This window comes from Pocillopora verrucosa, chromosome 8 (assembly GCF_036669915.1).
Source record: "Pocillopora verrucosa isolate sample1 chromosome 8, ASM3666991v2, whole genome shotgun sequence".
In the NCBI taxonomy this organism is placed as follows: Eukaryota; Metazoa; Cnidaria; class Anthozoa; order Scleractinia; family Pocilloporidae; genus Pocillopora; species Pocillopora verrucosa.
In genome coordinates this window covers 16,351,775-16,379,036 of record NC_089319.1, presented here as the reverse complement: position 1 = coordinate 16,379,036, position 27,262 = coordinate 16,351,775, and the positions used below count along the sequence as shown (strand labels likewise).

Here is a 27,262-nt window from a genome sequence, read left to right as displayed (position 1 = left end):
AGTTTGGTTTGATGTTGTTTCAAGGTTTCAGAGTTGTAAACAGTGGGAATGCAGCTACGACTGATCAGGCATGTAAGAAATTACCCTAGATTCAGCTGTTTTTGCAGTCTAGGTGCAGTAACTTAACTGTTATTATAATTCAGACTCAAATAACATTGAATGACAGAAGCCAACCTTGGAAATTTAATAATTCTACAAAGTTTATTAATACTTGTGGGAGATCCAACAGTGTCATAATTACTGGAAAGATTGCACATAGAGTACTCTGATTCCAGTAAGATGCTTAAATCTCATACTACCTCTCCTCACCTAAGTACAAAAAATAATGAAACCACAAATTTTGTTTAAGCTACAAAGACTAAAAATGGAACCAGATAACATATGCATGATACAGATCCTATTTCTTTAAATTGTAGCATAGCTGTACATCTTCTCTATAATATGTTCTAAGAACCCTTCAAGCTGCATGCTCCCCAGTTTCACCCACATTTATCAGTTCTTTAGAACAAAAATACACAGTCACAGCCATTCCATAATTTTTTGAGCCTACAATGTGTGTAACTAACTATTGGATAAGCCAGCTTAAGTTTTACCTAGGTCTGATCAAGTCCAAAGTTAACTAATAATCTACTATTTAATAGCAGCTCTTTTTAGTTAATTACTTGTAAAAACAAATCTTTCCAGTTTCTGGATGTACTTATAAGTTTAACACTTGCTATATTTATAGAGTTGAAATGCAAGAACACTCTTAATGAACTCATTAACTCCTAGAGACCTGCAGTTAAAAGGGTTGGTGCCAAGGAGAGTTTGTTCCCTTTTGTTCCTGAATTGTACTCAACAATGTAAAAAAATGTTTATTACCAGTAATTGTTTTACATAAAAATCAGTACTCTTACATTAAACAATAACCTTGTTACTTCACTCACAGTTTACTTTTGGCAAACTTAAAATAATTTTTTTTCTTAATTAAGTACTTTCCAAACAGAGAATGGCAAAATGTTCTTGGCTTAGGAAAAAAAATTATAAGAGTTAAAGCTCTCTGAGGATACTCTTTTTAGGGGATAGCTCTTAACTCATAGGTTACTGGAAAAGATTCCATGATTTTTATAAAAATTGTGTACAACAACAGATGTGAGGGGCCTGACCTTTATGTCAAAACATGTTCTACTTCCTGATAATGTTCACTCCCTAAAACTTACTGGCATCAACTGTTTTTAGTTGCAGTGCAAGTGCATCATGTTTCAAGTTACATAAAAAACTAGGTACAAATCAATGTAACAGGACCACTTTTTAAATTAACAACTAAGTTTAGGTTATGAGAATCATTCAGGCACTTTTGAAACAACCCCTTTCACTTTGTAACATTTTTTGACGTCATGTACTGGCAAACAGATCTGTGACCACAATTAATGAAAAAATTATCAGCTGGTAGATTGAACTGACATATATATATGTGCATGGAAGTTCAGTAGGAGGATAATCATGAACATCAAATGATAAAAGTGAAAGGGTTAAACTGAATAGAATGTTCATTACATGTATGTTTACCTAAAAATTATCCTAAAATCAACTGCCAGAGTTCTTTTATGATCTTTCCACATACACTGATATGTTTTAAAGACTCTAAGCAAGTCATGAGAGTACTGAACTAACCAATCATCTCAAATTTTACCAGCAGGGTATCATTCTTGGTGTACTGTGGCTGACAAATCAGCTCAATGGGGGCAAATTTTGGGTAACCCAATCCATAGTAGTTGTGCGGTGCCTCTGGTCTTTGACATGCTTTCCATTTAGGTTCAGCCACCAGGGTTTTGCTGATATCATGATGCTCCCCTTCATCTCCAGATTGATTCAAGATGGACAATCTGAACTTTTTAGCAAATGGCCATTGTAAGAAATCATCGTGATCACCTCGCATCAAATGAATGAACAACGCTACGTGTTTACCAACACCATCATCAACACCATCCATGTTAATTCGCATGCACAGGTTGTACCCGCAATGCAGACTGGTGTAAAATGGTGAGCTGTACTTTGTTGGGCTTGTTCCACTGATGGCATCTTCGTAACAATCTCTGAACTTTTCTATTCTCCAGGTATATGTTCCATTGCAAAAACGTCCTGCTTGCTTCCTCAACCTATAATTTTAATTGGGAGAAGGAAAGTTGTTGCTGTTCATGAAAAAAAAAAGTCAAAGTCAAGGTCACTGTTTTAAACTCAAGATACATGTAGCACAATAGATAGAAACTCAGACTGTGATGCTCCTGCCTCATGGATGTTAGATTTATTTTAAGTCAGTTTAAGTTGTACCAAAAGAAAGTGAAATATTGACAAATTCAGGGACTGATTATTGGAGATAGTGTTTGAAAATTTAGCTTCCCATGCTAGTTTCCCAAGAGTGATCATTAATTCTCCAGCTCTCAGCAAACTTACATAATTTCTTGTTCACGCAGTGGTGTCTCAAGTCTCATTTGTGCTTCCTTTGTCTCCTTCAATTGGCATTCCAGAAGATGAACCACATTACTGAGCTGGGTATAATGATTCTTTAGTTCCTCTAATTCACTTTGCTGCAGTTGGGTCAGCCTTCCTTCCTGGTCTTCTTGCAGTTGGGGAAAGTTATTTCCATTGTCACTCTCTGACTTGTATTTCAAGCAGTTGCCAACATGACTAGAAAGCTCCTCTGTAATATGTTTGTGGACATCAGATCGTAGGCCCTGTAAAATGAAAGAGTCTGTGAGACAGCTCACTGATGAAGTGGTGCATTTAAGTAGAAAGATCATTGTGAGAGACAACACACAAATGCATTTATGTAGTGCTTTCACAAGCCAAGGAAGGAAAATTATTCAATACAGAGGGAGAGAGGAGGGCAGGTGCCTGAGAGAACAGGGGGCAGTAGAGGGCAGGAAACAGGATCTGTCTGAGAGAAGGAGCTGCAAACAGAAATTCAAAAGACACTAGTTTGTTGTTCATCACTGCTTATCATCTAGTCATGCACTGGTACCCAGAAAAGTTATCTGACTTCCATTTAATGACCGCCAAGGTGTAAAATAAAACTTTATAAGCCAGAAAGCAAAAATTGTTTCTCATGTTGAAAAGAATGGGTGAATACTGGTGAAATTGGATACCTATTGAAGTTAGTATTTCTAGTAAGTCATGAATGAATTTGTTAGTATCTTGTGAACTGTAACAGTCAAAATTCTCCAGTGAACAAGTCTAAATGAGTTCGTAATTTCATTTGTTTATACATACAATCATTTCATGCTGGGGGAAGCCACTAAGTTTGTAGGATGCAATACATTCTTACTATCACAATGTCAATGAGACTTGTGAATAGCATAATGCCCCGCAATGGATATGAAATTAGTGACACTAGATAAAAGGAATTAGAAATGAGTGCTGAACTCTTGGTATTATGTTAGCCTTTTCAGTTTCATTTCTAAACAGCACAATCCCAGTATCTTGGGGATTCCTAAATGCAAGTAAATACACATTTGAAACTAATGTAACAATTATAGCTATTTGATGGCACAGTGGACTTAAAATTTCTTCTCTAAAGTGAATTGTTTGTCAAACTGTGATATCCAGGTCGGTGAAAACTAGTGTGTAATAATGTTCATCTTGAGAAAATTACCTCCCCTCCCCTGAAAAAATGCAATACCACAGAATGGTCAAGAATAATATGTTTTAGCACAGCTTGCCAATAACCCAGGTTTCTGATCCTTTTTACTGACCTGAAGATGGGAGTAATACAATGAAGGGCAGGAGCTCAGAGAGGCAGATGGGCACAAAAGTACAGGAGGCAGGAGAATGTGATACAGGAAATGGGAGGCTGTGACCCCCTATATCTCTTCCCCTCCCCCCCCCCCCCCCCACCTATTTACTGATAAAACCCTGCATCATTGAGTGTCAAATAATTGTTGGCAAAGATAAGTGTCAATCATGTGAAGGCCTTTAAAAAGTTATGGGAACACACTGATTAATTTTTAAACTTAGAGGTCTTGCTTTTTAGCTGTTGTAAGTATTAAATCCCTGAGAGCTCAAGACTTCATGCTAACAATCAACATGAAAAAGGAAGGAAAATTTCAAAGTGAGTATTATTAATATGACTTGGATGACAAACAAAATTTAACCCAAAATGGAGAAATTTATTTCATCTCTAAGAGTATTCATGTTTGGTAACTTGAACAGCTCCACCATGGGCATTTCATGCTTGTAATTTAAATTGTTTAAAATTCCTTCTTTCTTTTACAAAACCAGTCAGTTGTCTACTTAAAAGTGATTTCTTTCAAAAATGTTTTCTCTTTTTTTGTTTCCTATTTTAAAAATAACAGCAAGAACAATAACAACCAGAGAGAGGGTAACCCCTCAAACATTAATTAATTTTGGTAATTATATCTAAAATACAGATGTTATTTTTTCAATGTATAATTGCATAACCAAGAGGATCCTTGAAATCTGAATGGCCATTGTCAAAAAGCCTGACTGTGTGACTTGCAAGCAAAACAATCCAAACATGAAACCACATCTGTCAATACATGACAAGTCAAAACAAACAGTATACTGCAGCCCAAAACATTTTATTTATTTTGAAGCAGCCATGTACTCTTTACCTTTTTTGCATTACACAAATGTGTCATCTATGTTTGATTAAAATATATCTATAAATAGAAAAACAGTTTAAACAATGTTTTTCCTTGTTTCTATAGTATTTCTATGATCCTTCTATACGTGAATGTCACAAGGCCACATACATAATTATTCAAATAAATACCTCAAATGAGCATCCAGAAGTGTGTAGGGGGCATTTAATTCTCACATTTACACACACTCGTTCCAAGTGGTATTCCATCTAGTAAGGCAATACATAATAATATCAGAACCAAGGATATTTGCTTTAATCAATAGAAACTAGAGGCTATGCACAATATTTTATTGTACAATTATAAAGAATTATTAAAGGTAGGATGTTCATTAATCTCATTAAAGAGATTAAGGATAAGATGAACATTTGCGGGTGTCCTTTGCAAAAAATTTTTTAACATGCTACTTGAAGCATATCTCTAAAAAGCATGGATATATATCTCTAAAAAGGTTGTGAAATGTACTATTTGGCAAAAATTATTTCTTTTTAGCTTGATCTAATCGTGAACCAAATGGGGCATCACAATTCAAAATGGACAATGTTTCTTCAAGCAAATTGATCACATATCAAATCTGACTGCTCAAGTAAAATCCTCTGCACAATTTCAATCCTGAGGGGTTGGTCTTGAAAAAAATGTGGGAATTTTTGAAATTCTGACTGGTTGCTTTGCAATTTACCTGAGTTGCAACAACCATGTTGTATAATAACTTTGATAACACCAAAGTAATAGATAAAGGAAACTTTCAAATTCAAACAGAATTCATGATGCAGTGCGTCTGTTCAGTTATAGATCACAGATGACATCCAAATGTGTAGGATCATCCTGCAGTGACACTCTCAGCTCTGCCTTGCCTACCACTTTTTTCCTCCTACCATGTCCTCATGATGTCATCTATGGTCTATTACTGAACAGATGCACTGCAACATGGAATCTATTTGTGATAAATGGAAAGTACACGACTTTACTACTGCTGCCACCAAATGAATGCTGGGATTGGTCAACCCTACACCAGGTCTCTCAAAAGGCATGTAGTTTCTCAAATGTTATAAAAAGTGTATGTTTGCAGACCTCCTATTGCTCCATGATGGGCTGAAGAGAACAAATAACAAACCAAGATATCCTGTATTAGTTGCAAAAATTTAAATAAAATGTGTTATTTACAGTTTGTGGAAAAATGTTTTGTTCATGACATTTTCAGCTTCCATCACAGTTGTTGTATCAACATTGTCTTGATGCACAATCCCTCCTTTTTTTTCTCTTCTTTGCTCAACTTTGTTATGGACCTCTAACCCATGAACCCAAAAATTGGAAATTTAAGAGGTTAAAATTTTGTACCTTGTACCAATGTCTACAGTCATTTTCACCTGCCTACACAGACCAATGATCTCCTCAGCCCATTAACTCCCCAAAGGGCTGAAGAGGAAGGAAAAAGGTTTGCACACAACAACAACAAAGATTAAAAGCATGGGTGAACAACAAGCCCCTGAAGGGACCTGGTACTGGATTGGCCAATTCCAACATTCATTCTGACCTCAGCATTTGCAAAGTTGCTTATTGTAAAGATAATGAAAACCATTTTGTTATAATTGCAGATTATTGCAGGAATTGCTAAATCAAATAAAAAAAGACCTTACCTTGCCTCTCTCAATACCATCTTTCCCACACATGTTGCATTGTTGTGGATACTTGGAGCAGTTTTCAAAATGTTGCTTAAACAAAAAAAAAGGCATGATTCAACTATAACTGTTTAATTATTGCTTAAATTATGTCTCATGGTATAGATTTTGATCTGAAAATTATTTTATAGCCTCTTAAGAAGAAGTTTAAAAATTAAGCAATAATAGAAAATTAAACTTAAGGGAGGGTCATAATTTTTGGCAAATCACAAGATCACCAATGTTGGCAGGACACTTGGAGACAAAATTCTTTCACACCATAATAGGATACTTAAAAAAAAGATGTGAGGGAAACGAACGAATCATCATAGCCCCTGTAGTTTTCTTTAAATAAATTACTAACTAGTCCTTTCCTTAAGAGTTAGTCCCTAACTTTTTCCAAAATTACAAAACAGAGCTGAAAAAGGGGGGGAGTTCCCAAAAACAAATAACCTGTATCAATACATGGTCTGAGCCTTCTGCAACTGTGCAACACCAATAAAGCCTTTGGAGTATACATCTATAATTACATGTAAAATGAAAAATGTCTGATCAAGTTCCTTGACTGTTGTAGCCAATGTACAATGTCTTTATTGACTGAGTTTGGTCACACTGGACAGGAAAAATAGTTGGCTCACAAGCCAAATATTGTCCTGTCCAGCCTAACCAAATTCAATCAATAGGCTTTTCATTATATTGCCAATAACTGTTGAAAATGTTGTTCCAGCCGAGTAGAATGTGATAGATGGGTGCATGAGGGACAACCACAAAAAATATTTTTCAATTCAAATTTTTTTGAGAACAAGAAACTTGTAATTTATGAGTATGAGTATGAGTGCGTGACTGGAAGGTGAATTCTGACCAGCTCAGATCAACTCATCCTGCTCTATAAAGGTCTGTTTTTACAAAGGCTTTCTACTGGATCGTGCGGGAGGGGTTGCACATCATATGATATATAGAGAATAATACATGGGCGTGCATAGATATGGAGTTTCTCTTCGAGTGTTTAACTCGATAGCTCATGAGTGAGTGCAGCGAATGAGTGAGATGTCGAGTTGAACACAAGAAGAGAAATTCCATATCTACAAGCAACCATGTATTATTTTGTTTATCATATAAACAAAACAGCCCTTTACTGGGAAGAAAAGTTGACTTCATTAGTGAATGAAAATAAATGAGTTGACAATCCTCAAGTAACAATTGTAGAGTGCGTTGGCACTGACTCTTAAGATGTAAAAATGTGTTGAATCATGATTGCAAAAACAACAATGGTCATAATTTTCAATTTACATAATTCTCATTTATTGACTTAGTCCTCACCGACAGAAGAAGTCTTTCAGGTAAACAGCCAAAATCAGCCAGTGGCAAATCTTCCAGTTGTCGATTTTCATTCTCAGCCGAGAGAAATGCTGGCACCAAAGCCACTGAATATGCAACTTTCAGTTTATCTTTTAGTATATTGGTTTTCTTCCCCCTCTAGAAAAGTTTGAACCTCATTGTCTCTCAGAAATACCGATGTTTTAGTGTTTTAGCTGCGATAATTCGAGAAAGCTCCGACAAGCAACTTGTATTGAGAATCGTGAAGGCTTTGCTGTTCATTCATCAACCTGACCAAGTGGTGCCAAAGGCATGTGACATGTAAGCAGCTGATTAGCTATATCAACACACGTGAAAAAATACAATATTTTTTCACAGGTGCTGTTACGGCTTTTCTCAGGGCCGGAAATCCTTGTATAACACCGCAGTTTATGCGATAAATAGTATTGTCATGCCCATGTATTATTCTCTATTTACACAACTCAGGGTTGCAAATAATATCAGTAGGGAATATCATGTGATTATAATGTATGAAAATAGGTAACAAATCTATGTCTACCTCCAATTCATTCCACAAAACTGCCTCATTACAATAATCACAGGAAATTTTCCTAAGCAGACATTCTGTTGCTGTGTGCTGCTGGAGATCTTTCCGCTTTACTTGTTTCCCACAGTCATAAGTGCAGCCAACCATAACAAATGGACACTCACTTCTGTGATCCTATTATACAGAGACAAATTGGTCATTTTCAATTACAAAATTTGACCCTTTCTCTACCTGGAGTAAATGGTACTTACAGTTGTCTCTAAACCTTATTAGATTGCTAGTAGCAAAAGTAATGTGTAGAAAGAAAATTATCAAAAGTCTAGGGGTAACTTTTTGGGGTGCTTTTTAGTTTTTAGATAATCTTAGTATGTCTGCTAAGATGCTAATATTTTTACTCTGTGTTAAAGAACACACCTTTTCTGATGTACGTACCTTCGGGGTAAAGCACATCTCTTCTCTTACTAAATAAACCTTTGCCAATATGTTTGTTAAACAATTATTGATTTTCAACTGAGTTGATTGTTGAATTAGTTTTAATTATTGTATGTCATTTGCTAATTAACTTTCCTATTAAATAATAATTGATAAAATACAGATCCACTCTACTACTGTTAATTTTAATGTCTTCTGTTTTCAAGAAATAATTATAGCAATTCCCACAAAGTTCACATTCATTCATTCCATTCAGCAACCTATAGGCAAAAGAGATTTTCCAAATTGCAAAGTGACCATTTTCCATTTATTTTCTTTGTTAGGAAACTCAGGTGTAACAACCTTATATTTCTGACAAACTCAAGAGAAAATACCTCTAACTCTCCAAGGGGTCCTTTCCAAAGGCATTCATTTTCTTCATTTGCTTGACAAAAAACCCGAAAGGTCATCATTTCTCGTTCTGCAAACTTGTCTGGGTATATCTACAGTTAAAATATGTAAGTGATGATAAAATAAACTTATTTAATGATTGACAGCTTTGTGCAATGTACATGTACTTGGGTTCAATTCCACATCACAAAAGGTACTTTGCCTTTTGCTTCAAATTAACATGATTTCTCACACAATTTGGTGTAAATAAGCACTTTTAAATTTTTCAAAGACTACAAATTTCACTCGCCCTCAAGGTGAGTCCTTGAAATCATGCTATTATTGTTTTGCAAAAAATATGGGGGTTCTCTACCTTTCTATGTACAGAGGGTCCCCAATAGGGTTCTTTGATTCTGCAATGTGAACTAAAAATGTATCTCAATCCTGTAATCCTGACGGCCAATCCCAATTCCCTTCATAAGTGTTTGTTCTTAGTCCATTCCCTCAACTCAAAAGGCCTTTTCAGTGGGTGATGATTTTCACAACCAGAATTGATACATTGAAGTCTTTGCTCACTGTTAGGCGTAAATTTATCTATTTTCACCCCAGTGATATTGTTCATCAGCAGTTTTCAAAGTTTTACAAGAATGACACATGCTAGTCACGATAATGACTTCCTTCTGTTTAACTATGATCATGGAAAAACATATTTTTTAGTAGAAACAGGTCAGTATCAAAGAAACAAATAACAATGTCAACAAGTGTATCAGTAAAACAACAAAATCTGACAGCAATCCCATTGGTTCCACAACAAGGAAAATAAAGAAAAATTGACTGAATGTAATTCTGCTGTTGAAGCGAAGACTTCTTCTGAAGCGGGAAAATCTTCCATGATAAAAGGAGCCTCTTGTTCTAAAGATGGAATGCCGCCATCATCACATCCAGTCTTGTTGTCTGGAAATGACTCATCTGTTTCTTCATCTCTGCTTGGGAATCATACTCTAATATCTCATTTTCCTCTTTGTCTGTTTTTTCCTTTTTTTGCTGCAACTTGAAGCCAGAGAGTTCAAAGCTGAGCAGTGCATGTGGCTGAATCCCTTTCTGATCAAAGTTTGACAGGAGAGTTCCAGCTTTTGCCATCTGAAGCACTGCTACACCAAATTTGTTTGCCTAGTCCCTCATCTTCTGTATGCTCTGTGGTGCTATCAGTACAGGTGATAACATTTGAATACCAGTGTAGCCGACAGGATCGTGGCACTTTGGGTGCAGGATACCAAGACTTTAGATTTGTAAAATAATACACCACCCACTGGGTTATCATCTTTAAGCCTTCTTTGGGTGCATTTCCAACATTTCTTGCAAAATTTAATACCATGCAAAGTGGATCTTTGTAATAAATGCACAACCAAGTGAATATTCTCCACACCTGTTGTCATACAACTCATCAGGTTGAGGATATTTATGGAAAGAAGAGAAATATGATCCCCGATAAAGATGACAAAAAGATGACACTTGATGTGCAGACTAAAAGTGGGGTTCACTGCACTTATATTTGAGTCACAGACACTTCAAACTAAAGGTAAGGATGTTTATACCATGCTGTAGTACTTTCATGGCCAACCTTGTTGGCTAATACATTGATCACAACTTGTTGAGAAAATATCATGCTGTTTTCCTGATACCATTTTCAAGGAAACAGATAGAAAATCGTGGAAGCGGAGAGCTACTGAAGAATGGCCGAATATCTCACTATATCACCGAATCCGTTTCGGTGAGATTTTTTCGCCATTCCGCGTCGAATTTTTTTACTTCTTGTGCTGACAACAAGACTTCTTTTTACTTTCTCCTATGTACTTCTTTCCCTTTTTATTTCTCCATCCACATTCTAGGTTTAAATGCAAACAGATAGCAAAGATCTCCAAGTGCAAACAAATCGGGAGATGTTTACGCGATCAAAATTCAGGATTTTTGCCGCAAGAAACCCTTCGGGAGTCATATATGTGGACGGTACAATTTGGCTATTCGCACTTAGACAGGCTAAAGAATTCAATGAAAAAATATGTTTTGGTAAATAACTCGCGTGTGTTTCAATATTTTACATTTTTATTCCCACAACATCTGTCCTCGAAGGTCTGCGTATTCTCAACACAAAAGTTAAATAAATACCTGTGACGTTGTGACGCTTTCATTGCACCTTTCCACTGGACATTCGCTAGGACCACAGTTCCTTGAAGAAATGATAAAAATTTATTTTAATCATCTTGTGTAATGTTATAAATGGTGTCCTAACCTTGAAAGTGTATAATAATAATCGCGCTCATAAACTCGTCTCAGTTGTACAGCTAGGACTCGCTTTAGGAAATCTAAGCCCAGGGTCAATTTGCTTCCGTGTTAGCGTCATGGTCGCGGGAGAATTGGGGAGAGACTGAATTCCCACATCAGTTGTAACGTTTTCTGCCTTTACGGCCAGACCAACACAAATATTCATAGCACTAGTGAAAAAATTCAGGCCTATACGGGATTTGAGCCCATAACCTCTGCGATACCGGTGCAGTGCTCTACCAACTGAGCTAACAAGCCAACTGGGAGCTGGTCACTGTGTTGGTTCCAAATAAACCCGTGAAGTGGTGAATAATAACAGGCAGGGGGTGGCAGAAATTTTTTTTGGGATCACTTTCTGAAGGAGCTTAGAAACCAGGCTCAATTCAGTAGCCAAGCCTACTGAATTTGTGCCCAAGCCTTTTCTTGCTTGCGTGACCTTTTTTGTCACACTAGAGAATACAAGGAACTTCGGCGAGTAGTAAACACAAGCTCAAATTTTTAAAGCAGTAAAGAGGAAAACTTTTTGAGACTGAAAGGTAAGTAAGTAAGTTTTTTAGTGTTTTACAACCTAAATTTAGTGTTTTCTTTTGTAATTTTACAACGTACAGTAAATTGTCAAATCAATAACTCGAAAAGCTTACTGCTAAAATTTAACTCTTTATTAATAACCTTATACTTTCTTGATCTGATATCTCAATTAGCAATAACACCAGAAATAATTTGCTTTTATGGTATATACTATATGTATACCTAACTTGTTGAAGTACGCTGTCATGAAATAATGCACTTAGCAACAATTAATCTGATTACACAAGACTGAGTCAATGTTTAAATTGTTCCCTGGACTGCCTGGACTGCCTGGACATCTGAGGCAACTGATAATGCATTTTGGGAGTGGTAGGGATGCTTACTTCATAGTGGCTATGGCTGTACCTGTCCTTTAATTTGCCCTGTTGTTTGTAATAGATTTTCCTTGCATTGTCTGTTATTTTTTTTTTCAGGAAATTTTAGTCTGCAAGAAGAAAATTCTTTTACAGAAGAATCCTTTTCCTGTAACGTTTACAACTGTTGCTTACGTTTGCCATATTTCTGATATTTTTATCATAACAGAATTTTTCACAAAAATTATTTGACATTGAATTCTTATACAAATACTGCAAGGTCAAGCCTGCCCACCAACCCATCAAGGTGGTGTTGAAAACTGCAGTAAGGTCTATTGAATATAGTTAAAGTACTGAATTTCACTCCATGACTTACTACTACAGAATATGGGGCTTTTTATGATTAGGTACCAAACAAAAAAAATGCTTTCTTAGCTCATTTGCATCAAGCCACCTAATATAATTCACAAAGATTATTTCACATTGGATTCTCATACAAATACTGCAAGGTCATGCCTACCCACCAACCCATTAAGGTGGTGTTGAAAACTGCAGTTAGGTCTATTGAATATAGATAGAGTACTGAATTTCACTTTATGACTTACAATTACAGAATATGGGGCTTTTTTATGATTAGGTACAAAACAAAACAAAAAAAAAAGCTTTCTTGGCTCATTTGGATCAAGCCACCTAATATAATGCAATCAATGTCTTGTTTTCTGTATCGTGAGTCATTGCTCAGTTGGAATTGATATTTAAATCTTAATTATAATCATTTAAATCCAACTGAATGTATTTCTTTCATTACTTTTCCACTGACTGCCAAACCAGCAAGCCTTGAGGCATTAAACTGTGAGGACTTTAAAAAAGGCCCTATATTGTTTACATGTAGCTGCTTTAGGGGAGGGGAGTGGTAAAGTTTCAAATTTGGTTAAGAGTATGTAACACAATAATAATAATGTTAATAATAATAATAATAATTCATTTTTTCCATCCTTTGTTGCAAACGCACTGACCCAGAGCCATTATTGGAACATACCAGAATAGCCTTTTTATTAATGGAAGGCCTCAGTGATGCACATATATGATATGAAAATAATTTTCTCTTGTGTGAGGCATCAGTCAATTTAGGAATTACCAAGTGTAAAATTTCAAGTCAATATGGTCCAGAAACTACTCATTTTTGTAGAGGGTGGAGCAGGGAGGGGTGGAGGGGTCGAAATTATTAGGTTTGCGTACCGTTTTCACTCTTTACACCCTGAGCACTCAGTCACGCACACTTCAGATGGATGCTCAACACAACAGCGTCAAAAAATAATCAAGCAAATAACTAAGACGTGCAAAGCTTCCACGGTGAATATAAATTTACCGCTATAAACAGTGAAAAGGCCTTACAGATTTTACACGTAGCTTCTTTGAAGGTACAACTTCCTATGACGTTCTAACAAGATTATCAAGTTGTCAAATACGTATTTTCATATGTTTGATACCAATTGCTTTATTAAGTCGAAATAAGCTTAATGTCAAGAATAAATAAGCGGATTACTACACTTATGACGAATTTTGTGGTCCGTTAAAAAAAGTACTTGGTTCAATTACGTAGTTTACCGAAAGGTTAATTTTGTTTGCCTGCTAGGATTTCTTTTAACATTGAATACATTTTCAAGACCTGTACTCAACGAGGTGCACTTCTTGCGATTGTTCTGCAATCTAGCGAGTCCTTCGGAAAAACGTCACCGAGAGCAGAGCTAAGATACTATTCAGAAGCAAGTATTTTCTAGGTTTGAAATTCCCTTCGGTTCCATTTGACCGTGAGTAGAGTTTAGAATTCACGAAGAAAGCGTATTTTAGCCAAAGGCAGAAGATTCGTATTTGAACGGAGCGCAGCGAAATAAGGTAATATTCTTTCACGCGAAAATAAAAAAAAAGGGTTAATAGATAACTTCCAATTTGTTTTTTCGCGCGCAAGTAACAAAAATGTTCCCTTCCCTGTCCCCATCCAATCGCACTTCAACCAGTCGGGGGAGGTGAGTATAGAATTGTTAACAAATCATCAGAAGGCTTGGTTACCTAGTTGAGCCTGGTATCTAAGTGATCCCAAAAAAATTTTTGCGCAGACGGCACAAGGCAGGCGGCTGAGGTGCGGAGGGAAGAATAACGCAAATTATATTGCAGAAATCGGCTATTTCGGTGAAGTTTTTAAACAGATCGCCATAAAACTAACATAAATTTAAGGTGCATAGTTAAATCGGATGATTTAGGACATTTTAAGATCGTTTAGAAACTTTCTACTTTCAAATTTTGTTTCGCCAAAACTTCGTAGTATTCCATTATTTTTTCGGTCAACCCATCAAAATTTTCTGAGAAGATTGTCGCTTACCTCATAGAGTTAACAATGCAGCGACGACAAAATCTGTGACCACAGCTTGTCTGCACTGGCTCTCGCAGCCCCAAAAGACAGATAGAACATTTATATTTGCTTTCCAAAGGTGGATCAAAGTATTCGTCATATCCTTCAGACCTTGGTTTAACTCCGTGTGATGAATCCAGCTCAGCCGAGGTATCTGTTGTGCTCGAGGCTGACATGGGGCTGGTATAAGAAACGAACCGAAAAATAGCTGGTTAATCAGTGCTACTCTCCACGTTTGGTGGTCATTTCGCTATTTGTCACCGAAAGTTACGATCGCTTACATGATAGCGTATGGCTAAACTACTAACATTCGTGAAAACCACGTTTAAAAAGGCTTGGGATTGGCTTGTGATTGGTCGCCGGTGATATATGATAAGTTCACCGATTGGAAAAAATTTGGCGGGGAAACCCCGAATAACCCGTCTACTGTATACATATTGTATACGCTTATCATGGCGATCTCCGGTCATCACAGTAAAGCAAGCCTCAAAAACTACATCGGCCGCCCTTCGAGTGAAAAAATAAGAGCTTGTTCTGATATCATTTCCGATGTGTTGAGTGGAAAGTCACTTCAGTCACTGCAGCCGAGTTTTGCGGCGCTGTCGTCCCGAGCGACCTTCATGTTCTCAAAAAATGCACTTCTTTTGTGTTCTAACCGAACTTTCTAACTGCAATTACCCATGTGGTAACGAAGAGAAATTCCCTTGTGGGAACGATTGCAAATCCTCTCGTAGGATTCATGAAAAATTCACTTTTTGGGAACTGATGGAAAGTCCCTCATACGAACTGTTGTCAAAAGGATTGAAAATGGGTTCATGGAAAATCCTCGATTTCGGAACGATGGAAAAGGCGACTTTTCAACTTCAGAAAGGGCATTCAATAACACTGAAACACATTTGGAAGCTGTAGTAAATCGTACTACATATGATGTTTCTTAAAGTATTAAGAGTACAGTATTTGGTCGATCACTCAGAAAGATTTATTGAGAGTAATACTAATAGATCATGGATAGGCTATTTAAATAATATGTCAAGACAAGGTACATGGTGTGATGCTCTTATAATACAAGGAGTTGCAGAGTCAATGAATCTTATAATTCACATCGTTGAATCTCATCATAACTTTGCTGAACAAACTATTATACATCCCTTAAATTGCCTCAGAGGTTCAAGAACCATTTTTGTCATAGGTCTGTCAAATTGAATTCATCACAAAATTGTCACAGTCATTTTAGTAATACACAGACAGTTGGAAACACTGCTTATATATGTATACCAGTAGAGAAAAGTAACAAAACAGGTAATGTGCCTTCTCAGAAGTCAAAAACTTGTGCTATCGAGGAGGAGGAAAACTGCACAACTTATATGCAACAATATATGAGAAAGAGAAGAGCTGACGAAAGTAATGATGATAGAGCAAAAAGACTTAAAGGACAAAGAGATGCTTACAAGGAGAGAAAAGCAATGTTAGGGCATGTCATCTCTCTGTTTCACAGTCTTGTATCTAAAGGTCCAATATATACATGTAGCGGTTGTGACCAATTATGGTATAGGCATAGTGTCATATTTTAAACTATTACAAGCTCCAAGAGGTAAAATAAGTGGCAATGTTGTTAATGCCCCTGCAGATATAACTGATACTGTTCACATTTTACCAAGAGTTGAAAGTACAAGTGGAACCATTAAAGTTCAGTTAAAGAGAAAGTTAAAATATAAAAGTTCAGCTTTGTCTTTGAATGTCAGACCACATAAGGTTTTTTAAGCAGCTAAGTGGCTTTCAATCAACAGTTCTCTTTATAAAGAGGAAGGTATAACCTTCAGTGAGGAGTGGAAACTAAATGATAGTACTGAGGAAGAGTACTTGAGAAAAGATAACATTTTAGGCAATTCTCAAAGCATCAATGCACAGAAGCAGAAATGTTCTAGTGATGATGAGTGGAGTGAAGATGAGGCAGAAATCGTAGCAGGTGTTACTGATACAATGTTAACAGCAAGAATTTTGTTGAAGACAATGAATGTGAACATGAACATATTCTCAATACTGCACCTGGGGAAGGCAGCAGACCTCAAAGTATATCTAAAGACAAATTTTGTGAGGAATTAGCATATCCGGGTATATTTCTTGGTGAACCAAGACCAGGAAATGAAAAAAGACTTGTGAAAATTAATTATAGCAACATTTGTAAATCAGAATTAAGAAGTTCAGACAGAAGGTGTGCTATGTGTATGGAAAATATATTTTTTAAAACCAAGAAGCTGCAAATGAAAACCCTTTTAGGAATGTCACAGATTGCACTGAGAAAAACCAAGGGTAACAAAAGGCCTTTAACAGCTGGATATTTCAAGCAAACTGGAAATTTAGAATGATTGATGAATGATTTAAATGTCTACAGGCATTAAGAGGCTCACCCCCTACTTTGAAAAAGCTAAAGAAGATCTCTTTGCAATGATCTGTCAACTTGGCACATCTACATTGTTTTGCAGTTTTCCATCGGCTGAATTTCAGTGGAATCATCTTAGAATTCTTGGTCAGCTAGTAGACAATAAGCAATACACCAATATTGAATTGGAGAACTTTAACTGGGAGGAAAAGTGCAGATTAATTTAAAGTGACCCTGTTATGTGTGCAAGACATTTTGATTATCAGTTTAATCAATTTCTTTATAAGTTTCTGATGAGCAATGCCCTACCCTTCGGCCAAATTTCTGACTGGTTTTACCGAGTTGAGTACCAGCAGCATGGCTCACCTCATATCCACATGCTGATCTGGCTCAAAGATGCTCCAGTATTTGGAGTGAATGGGGATGATACTATCACTGCTTTCATAGATAATATTATAAGCTGTCAAAAACCCTCCAACAACATTGAGTTGCGTAACCTTGTTAACAGGCAAATTCATAGACATTCTCACACTTGCAAAAAGAAAGCAAAGAGGCAATGCAGATTCAATTTTCCTCAACCTCCCATGAGATCAACTAAAATTCTGTATCCTTTAATTGGGAATATGTCTGCCAATGAAATAAAAAATCACAAGGAATCTCAGAAAGCTATAAATAAGCACTTATTTGATTTGAAGGAGGGGAAAGGAATCACATTTGATCAGTTGCTTAATGACTTAAATATAACAGAAAATAATTGCTCGCTGTTTCTTCTTGTCTTTAAATGCTCCAACCATGTTTATAAAAATGAGTCCAAGTGAACTGAGAGTCAACAACTATAATCCTGCTTGTCTTAGTGCCTGGGAATCGGAGCAAATATGGACATACAGTTTGTGCTTGATGTTTATGCCTGTGCTATGTATATTGTATCATATATATCAAAAGCACAAAAAGGAATGAGTGAGCTTTTGAGAAAATCATGTGATGAAGCTAGAGAAAATAACTCGACCATAAAACAACAAGACATTGGAAACACATTTCTTAACAGTGTTGAGATTAGTGCTCAAGAAGCAGTTTACCTAGCTCTCCACCTTCCAATGAGAAAATCAAGTTGTCAAGTCACATTAATTTTATCAACACCTCACCACCAACAGAAAGAGTTCAACTGTTAAAACCTATGAAGGAAATTGAACAGTTGGAAGATGATTCTGATGATGTTCACTCTGGCAGCCCTTAAAAAAGGTACATTCAAAGACCTATAGTCTAGAGCATGTTACACTAGCAGACTGGGTAGCATGGTATGATTCAAATCACAAGCCTTTTGTAAAGAAATCACCTTTAGTAGATACTGATGGTCTTCCTTTAGAAACAATAAATGATGACAATCATAATGATGATGACATTTTGAATGAAAGTTCAAAACAAAACCCAGCAAAAGCCAGAATCATTAGAAGTGTTTGGTTTAATAAAGAATCACATCCAGAAAAACACTTTCGGGAGTTAATGATGCTTTTTACTACATGGAGAAACAAAGAAGTTGATCATCATTTCAAGAACACTTCTTACTTTCGAAAGATGCCATTGATGAACAAATGAACCAGTATGCTGTTTGTAGTGAAGAGCTATCACAGATTCAGGAACAGTTAGATATATTAAAAGAAAATAAAGATGAGCTTGATTTAGGACAAGTACCTAGTTAGTAGCACCAAACACAGAACACACTGAAATTCAAGATGAGGCTGAAGGCACTCTAGACCTACCTACTGACTTTCATGAACATTATGACTTCTCAAATGATGTTGGAATTCCTTCTACTTCAGCAACTTGTGAGCCTTTTATTCTAAATGAAATAGCCGATGAAGACTACAGGGAAATGGTTCTGATGCTCAATAAAGAGCAAAAAGAATTTTTTTTATCATATCTTACATCTCATAAAAACCTCAGACAAACCATTCTACTCTTTCCTTAGTGGAGGAGCAAGTATTGAAAAATCACACCTTACAAAAGCACTTGATCAGGCTGCTCTAAAATTTCTCAACTCTTCAGCTGGAGATGACTTTCACCAAGTGAAAGTTATGTTGCTAGCATCCACTGGGAAGGCAGCTTTTAATATCAAAGGCAACACAATTCAGAGTGCCTTTGCAATACCAGCAAGCCAGTCTTTAAAAAATTACAAGCCTTTGGATTATAGTAGACTAAATACTCTAAGATCTAATCTTGGAGGGCTTTAGATGAGATTTCAACGGTAAGAAACAGCATGTTCAACATACAAATAAACAACAGGTTAAAAGATATTAAGGGGAGTAATCAAGATTTTGGTGGTGTCAGTATTGTTGCAATTGGTGACTTATTTCAACTTCAGCATGTGATGAATGGTTACAATTTTAAGGACACTGATGATTTTAAGTAGGGTGTACTTTCTTTAAATTTACAGCAGGAATACTTTAAATTGTTTGAACTACATGAGATCATGAGACAAAAAGAAAGCAAAGTATTTGCAGAAATTTCAAACAGATTCAAAGAAGGCAAACACACAGAAAATGATTTTCTAAAGCTACGTGAGAGATTATTCACAGAAACTAATTTGAATCATTTACAGGATGTACCCTTGTTTATACAAACAAGGCTCCAAGTACAAAATAAAAGCCCAAGATAGTGTCATTGAAGCAAACTCTTCAGAACTCAAGAACAAAATAATGCAGCAGATCCCAAATGATCTGCCAAAAACAAAACAGCTCCTAAGTACAATAAAGACAGCATCAAACACAACCACAAAGTATTTTGACTTAAAATCACAAACTTCAGAAAATGAAGCAGTTCGTGCTGTCTGCTTTTCCCCAGAAAAGCGTGTCACTTTGCACCAGTTACAGCAGAAAAAATCACCAGTCAAGATAGTTGGGCCCAATTATCTTCCTAAAAAAGATTCTCGTCATCTACTAATACACCATTTCCAAGAAATTCAAGGTCGCTACAACCACTCTGCAATTCCCATTCAAGGAATCTTTCAGTAACAGATTCTACACTATCAGTCAAGTTCTAGATGCAAATCCTTATGGGACCGTTGATATCAAAGTAAAGATATCGACAAAGTCTGAAAACAAGCAAGCCATTGTTCACAGAGAAAGAACAAGGTACAAAGCAGACTGCGTAGTTGCCGATGAAACCAATTCAGTAAAACTAGTTCTATGGGAAGAAACCATAGACAAAGTGAAGGCAGGAAAATCTTACCACAGAAAACTGTAAAATAAAGATTTTTGATGACTCTAGGTTTGTAAACACCAATGAGTTCACTAAAATAACACAAATCAGTGACATACCAAATGTTAATCTAACTACTCCACAATTGCATGATTATCTTGTACCAGGAACTTGCATTGGTGCTGATGTTTGCCAACATTGTTCTTGTATAGTTTGCAGCAGAAAGTAAGAAGAGTCAAATTTTACTGATGACACCGTAACATGCTCTAACTGTCAGATAACGACTTTATTTTCTTTGCTAAAGACCAAACTTGTTTGCCAGCTTGTCATTAAAGTTGGGGAGAAAATAGCAACATACACAGCTTTCAATGATGCTGTCCAGAGCTTTTTAAACAATATCAAATGTGACACAGCCTTATCAGATGTTGACATTAAAGTGTTGAAAAACAACTGCTACATGCTGGACCTCAAAAAATGATTGTGGATAAAGCATCCAAAATTATTTCTCAGTTTTTGTCAGCTTAGCTATAGCACAATGATAATGTTACTGCATGTTGTCGTTTGAAGAGTTACTTCTCCTTTGGCCACTGAGATTAATTCTAGTAACTTGACAGAAAAAAACAATTGTTGATTGTCTGTAATGGTGCAATGACAAACAGAACAATATACAGTTGTCTGAGTTTCTAGCACCATAAAATACTCTTGATTTGTTAGGGGTTGTTTTAAGCACTAATTATTTCATTAGATGTTCTTGTTGTTTTTGTTCTGTTCTCAACTTTATTACATTGATGTTCATTGCTGTTATGATTACCTTCTCCCACTGTTTACAAAACAAATGATAATAATTTGTTAGTACTATACAAGTACCTTACTGGCCATGTAATGTTTAGTTCTTGCCACAATAGACGCCCATAGCAACATATTAAATCAGCAACATTCCATCTTGTTTGGTTTCGTTCCCTATCCTGTTATTTTATTATGGTTACATTCAAGCCTCATGTTAATACATTATTCCTTCTCCATCTAATTTTCACAAATAATCATAAGCATTATACATGTATTACAATTGTTATTTTCCAATAAAGAAAAATACAACGTTGTGGAACAGTCTACTCCATTCAAGCAAATTTTGTTGCAAATGGAATCTACTGGCCTCGGGCTGGGGATGAGGCTGGGATGAGGCTGGGATGAGGCTGGGATGAGGCTGGGAATCAACCAGTATTACACTGAGTTCACCACTTCAAACACCCCCCCAAAAATAAATAAGTTACCACTTCCCCCATAATAATTGTTAGAATAGCTTTACAAATACAAACATGCTCATTCCAAACAAACCTCACGGTAAGGAGATGGAAACGGCCTTAGAAGACAAGCAAAACACCAAAGAAGCACAAGAGTCTCTCAAAATGACTCAATAAATAAAGAGCATGTTAGACTGATTTCTAGGTTGTCAAAGGTTGACACTAATACATAACTTCGAATTTTCCCATTCATTAATGGTGGCCATGAACACATAGAATTTGTCACGTTATGTCCACTCCCTACCCGCTATCTCTTTCCCTAGGCACACATTCGCATTGCGGACCTATTTTTCTTCCTGGTGCTGTACCCATGATTCAGGCCCTACTAGAAGCAAATTATTCGGAAGTATAAAAACGACCCATACAGTTGGCAGATGACGAGGATTCGGAAGTGGCCGACCGAACTGAGAAAGAAGTTGAGTTCTTCAAAAGTTAGAGGTCAACATAGAAAGTACAAAATCGATTTACATGGAAACCTTTCGTTAATTAAACAACAATAGCTTAATTGGTTCTCTGAAAACTATTTTCTCATATAATGAAAGATTATAGGGAAGCCAGTTGTTCGGGAGCCAGCGCTGAGCCCATAGAAGATACTGACCTGTCTGAACCTTTGCCTGAATTCGAAACACGTATCAAAGAAAGAGAATTCGTTGATATCGGTGTGTAATAACGTGACCTGGAATTTTGTTGATTCATCATAAAGAATTCTATAAAGGATCCCATAATCAACCGTTATGTTCTAAAAGGGAATCCATGCCAGCCCACTTGGTGCTTCCTTTGAGAAACCCTGCAGAGAAACAGAAGAAAAATTTGTGTCACGGTTTTCACTGCAGTGAAAGTACATTCAAAGGTCAGTAGGACAATAATAATCATTTTGAGTACAACTTAAAAGATCCCAATTTCAGCTTGCAAAACAGTGTTTCAAATCGACGCAGACACAAACAGGGTTTGATAATTATAAAGGCCATTACAAGGAAATGTACACGTTTCAACTTGTTTATCGATGAAAATGCTTCGGAGATGAAGGATAGCAATACATAAATGTCTCCTAAAGAACGGGCACAACCGCCAGTGCTGTCAGACGTAAATACCCGCGGGTAACTAGGATCTACATTAACATGTACCTTTGTTTACTTACCACTTTCAAGAAGCGTTTCTTCGCTCAAAATTGACATCTCTCTTTTATCATATATTTGATTGTTTATCAAGGAAGTTGTTATTTCATTGTTCTGCGCATAGTGATGTATCTGATCAAGTTTTTATAAATTCCCTTAAACACTCATGCGCTGTTGTATTCGGCGCGCGGGCAACAACAACTGCGCAATTGTATTCCGGTCGGGACAGCAGGTAATTTAGGGGTAGTACTTGGTGTAAGACTGCCCTAAATGTGTTGACAACTGAGTTGAAAACGTTGGCCACCGTTAAGAGTTAAAATGTGAATCATGACGTTTACTTTAGACCTTCGTCAGAGTGATTGGGCTAACGCTCCAAATACTACCGGCTAAAGGTACAGCTTGCAAAGCTTGCATATTTTGTCGACTTTGGCTGGGGACGTGGGACTGGGACGTGGGACTGGGACGTGGGACTGGGACGTGGGACTGGGACGTGGGACTGGGACGTGGGACTGGGACGTGGGACTGGGACGTGGGACTGGGACGTGGGACTGGGAATCGGGGGCTCGGGGAAGTGGGACGCGGGGACTCGGGGACGCGCGGGGACTCGGGGACGTGATAAACAAACAACACCTGAATTTGTTAAGTATAATTTTCGGTGGTCTCGAGAAAGGTGTAATATGCTGGAGAGCTTGTCGGGTGACTCTACATCGAAGGCGTTCGTCGAAGGTAAGAGTACACGGTAATTTTGGTCGGCGGGGAAATTATGAAACCTGCGAATATTGCGAAAGCCCGTGAAAGGATGAATAAGACACTAGAATGCGTAATGATGGCGGCGACCAATCAATCTTCTTCAAACAAATCGGAGATTGACTTCCTTGAGGAAAACCTTGAAAATTGTTCTGTCGAAAACCGGTACTTCGTGGGTTATTTCGATGGAAAAAGAGATGAGTTCGAGGATATGCTCGAGAGTTTTCTTAGTAGTTACACATGCTTTGTAAAGAAGGCCTTGCACTCAAAGGACTTAAATCAGAGGAGGTTTTCGAAAAATGGTGGGCAGTTTCTTTTATTTTTAACTGAATTTTTGCTTTTATCAATACGGTGTGGGCCTCGTAGAGAGGCAATTTTTTAAAAACTTACGCAATGCACTGGGCGGAAAAGTGTTGAAATATTTAAAGGGATTTCATATAAAGGAAAGCACTTGGAAAACACTCTAAGTGCATAATCTAATACGCCGAAATACTTTTTCATATTATGCATTTGCAGCGCCTCCCGTCTTTGAACACAATGGTGGTAATGTATACCGATCCAATTTTTCGGCAAACCGTTTACCATCTAAGCAATGAAATTCGGCATTGTCTCCACACACCAACAAAGATGAGAATTCCTTTTGAAAACAGAGTTTGAAATATAATAAAACGTACCAGTAGCATTCGATTTTTGCATAACCCGCGAAACTGTTTTAATTTTTTAGGTATTTTAGTGGAGGAATCCATCGAACTTTTCGCATACTGAGGAAACAAAATCGGGAAGGTCATTTACATCCATTTACTTCAGAATTCCCCATAAACGTAGGGTGTATACAATTCCTGAAATTTCCGTTCGTTATTTCACGAATCATTTGACATTTCAATTTTTCGTATTACGTAAGTAAAAAACATTAACCCGTCTCTCAACGGCCTCAACGCTGCAAGGAGAATCTTTCTCATAATTTACTTTTTAAGAGACGAAGTTACCGTCTAAAATTCAAACGTTACTGTTAGGCTTATTGGCGCATTGATAACCTAGTAAATAGCTCAAATATACTGAAAAAATTTTTATCTGTTTTTGTATATCTTTATCTGTGACCCACATGTGACTAAACAAAAACAGAGAAGTGTAGTTTGATGGCTTGTTTTCATGAATCTAAGATTTCGGGAATCGCTATAAACTACACGATCACGCATTAAGTAATATTTCTTCTTCTAATGATTGATACTGTAAGAAAATAGTAACGGTGCCATGCTATTTTATGTGTCCGTTATAAAAATATTTGTACAATTTTCACGGATAAAAATCCCGTGAAAATTGTTCAAAAGAAATATATTACAATAGTTATTTTATGACAACCACAAAATACTCAAAACAAAATCAAGAAACTGCTGCAGGACCTCAAGGCTCCTTTGTTCAGGACGATCTTGTACATCTCAGGTTTGAACTTTTCGTGGGAACAAGTACTGAAGCTTACATAACCTATTTTGAATTAAATCGCTGTAATATAAACTTGTGTGTTCGACCCTCGACGAACGCCTCCGATATAGCGTCACCCGAGCTTGTCAGTAGTAGCCGATGATTTCCAGCGTCCATGGTTCGGCCGGATATGTTTTCTTGCCTGTTTGACCGTGAGAACTCTGGGTACAGAATAGTTTCAACACAGGGGGTTTTAAACATCGTGAGCAGCCATGGAGGACTTTCCTGATAAGTAACTGTGTTTTCTTCCTTATTCTTTACTGGGATACCTGTGGTAGCCTAGTCATAAAATGCCTTTGTTTTTTGTCGTCTTTTTTTTTTCCTCCGCCTCAAAATGGAAAAATTGCGCAATATTATCCAATGGTCATTGGGCCCTCAACACCATGACAGCTAACTGTGATCCAACGAGGGTGAAGGTGGTCACATACTGATCACGTGTGTTATCTTGATGATAATTGACGTTATCATGCACGGACAGGGCCGGGTCACATGACGAACCACGAGATTTTTATAAATCTCTTATAAAATAAAAAAAGACGTTTACTTCGAACCTACATCGAAAAAAACACCGAAGTCTTCCCGAATGCATCTTTTTACAAATAAGGCTCGTGAAAAAATATATGCACATGGAATCAGATGTGAGTATAAAGGAACAACGAAATATCCCTCTTCTGCAGTCTGGAGAAAATATCGAAAGTCTAGCAAATACAGGATACTGAAAATGTAAAACAAATATCCACATGTAATAAACAGTCCAAAGCCAAAGCAGTTGAATGCATGGAGGTCTAATTCAGTACCAAATGTTTATAAAAATCTGAATCACAGGGTAAATCATTTTAAGGCTAACCTTTCTGGGGATATAGAAACAAACCCTGGTCCTGCTATAAATTCTACTAAAACAATTCAAGCTCCTTACATTCAAGACAATGTGGCAATGTTTGGGTTAAATGCTGGTACACAGTGCGTAGCCATGTCACTTGCTTTCCCTCGTATATAACAAGAGGAATGGTATTGTATTCTCAGTGGACTTAATTAATATCATGAACATTGATAATGAATTGTATTCTGGTCTATCTAGTCTATCCAAGCAATCCTAATAACTGTTAACAGAAGTACCTGAAATGATAATAGTGTTTAGTATTAATTATCAGCTTCAATATAGTCCAAGCTATACTAGTACTATACATGGTACTTGTGAAGTACAAGATTTCATTATTGTATGTCATTTGCTAATGCTATGCAGGCTTTGCTGCGACAAAATTATAATTCCTTTCTTTTCACAATCCTTAGTACTACAGTAGGTTTTAACTGTAATGGTGATGGTAAGTTTAAGACATTTTATTCTCATGTTAGAGATTCATATGGCATGCCCCATCCTCAAGGAACCTGTGTGCTGTTAGAAGTTAACACCTTAAATGAGCTGATAAACTATTTTGAAGGTCTTTATCAAAATCGAAATGTTTTATTTGAACTCAAAGGTGTACATATTAATGAAAAACAATGTGATATGACAGATATTTCTGATCAACAGTTGTCAGCTGTCCCCCTCAAAGCAAATCATACAGATGCTGAAATTACAATCATTCATATTCCCTTGTTATGTTGTTGTGCCACATCTTTTTATAGCATTTGTTTTTCCAGTATCAAATATTGTGGGTATTGGAATTCATAGACTCTAGATAGAATCACTGACCATGCATGCAAACAAGTTTTACAAAGAAAAACTCAATGGCAATAACAATCCACTCACTATCAACAATTTCCCAAGTACACTTCAAATATATGATGCAGATATTAATATTGCTTTTAATTTGGAGAAACAAGGAATACTATGATGTACATCTCTTGGTAGCAAATTATTGCTTCAGAAGTTAATCACAGATAATACTAAGGATAATACTGGGTTTTTAATGTGGATTTCAAATTATTACTTCAGCTGTATTTTTCAGCACAATAATATGAAAACAAAAGCAAAAAGTGTCAAGTACTTTATTATAAGATTCAGTCCTAATGGCACAGCTTTTCAAAGTAAGATTAAGGAAGGTCCACATTATATTTGATCTGTTTGTAACAGAATACTATACAGAAAAACTGTTATCCAGTTAAAAAAACAAATGTTTAACACTCAGCAAGAACTATTTACTGAGTTGTATACCCATGATTCCTTTCCGTCTTGGAATCACCTATCGCCTGATGGGAACCTTTTTTGAAATAGATGTATGCCCTTGCCAGACTTGAGTTCTCTATTTCAGTATACTAGTCCCACACCCGTAGTATCACTACAATTGATCCCAAGGATCCAGTACCATCCAGGTATCCCAGTTACCCTGCTCACAGGGTCTAGTTTTTAACAAGGATAAGGCACGGATGTTTCAAGACCCCCTGCATTGAAACTAATCTGTACCCAGAGTTCTCACGGGCAAATAAGCAAGCAAAAATGTCCGGCCAAACCATGGACGCTGAAAACCA

The 27,262-nt window shown here is 36.7% G+C and overlaps 1 protein-coding gene and 1 pseudogene across 2 annotated transcripts; one reads left to right on the top strand and one right to left on the bottom strand.

The window, feature by feature from the left end:
• Positions 1-207: 207 nt before the first annotated feature.
• LOC131791258 (TNF receptor-associated factor 6-like) lies at positions 208-22,935 on the bottom strand. 2 transcript variants are annotated; one of them, XM_059108605.2, is made up of 10 exons: positions 22,591-22,935; positions 22,051-22,239; positions 14,547-14,756; positions 11,130-11,190; positions 8,969-9,076; positions 8,175-8,336; positions 6,278-6,352; positions 4,772-4,849; positions 2,434-2,714; positions 208-2,138 (listed from the first exon to the last, which is right to left on the bottom strand). In XM_059108605.2, the coding sequence occupies exons 2-10, from the start codon at positions 22,173-22,175 to the stop codon at positions 1,649-1,651; spliced, it is 1,590 nt and encodes a 529-aa protein (XP_058964588.2). In that variant the 5' UTR covers positions 22,176-22,239; positions 22,591-22,935; the 3' UTR covers positions 208-1,648. The 2 variants fall into 2 exon arrangements, with proteins under 2 accessions (XP_058964588.2, XP_058964589.2); XM_059108606.2 differs by lacking the exons at positions 14,547-14,756; positions 22,051-22,239; positions 22,591-22,935 and adding an exon at positions 11,499-11,517 and having other exon boundaries at positions 218-2,138.
• Positions 14,583-21,166, top strand: LOC136282822 (uncharacterized; annotated as a pseudogene).
• Positions 22,936-27,262: the final 4,327 nt, after the last annotated feature.

What these genes read in the sequence shown, in the direction of transcription:
- LOC131791258 (XM_059108605.2), bottom strand. Translation starts at nt 22,175, where the DNA reads ATGGGATCCTTTATAGAATTCTTTATGATGAATCAACAAAATTCCAGG. An exon ending in TTTTGTGGAATGAATTGGAG is followed by an intron (nt 6,353 to 8,174) that starts GTAGACATAGAT and finishes TTTTTGTTTAAG; the next exon opens with CAACATTTTGAAAACTGCTC. An exon ending in CTTCTGGATGCTCATTTGAG is followed by an intron (nt 2,715 to 4,771) that starts GTATTTATTTGA and finishes TTCATTTTACAG; the next exon opens with GGCCTACGATCTGATGTCCA.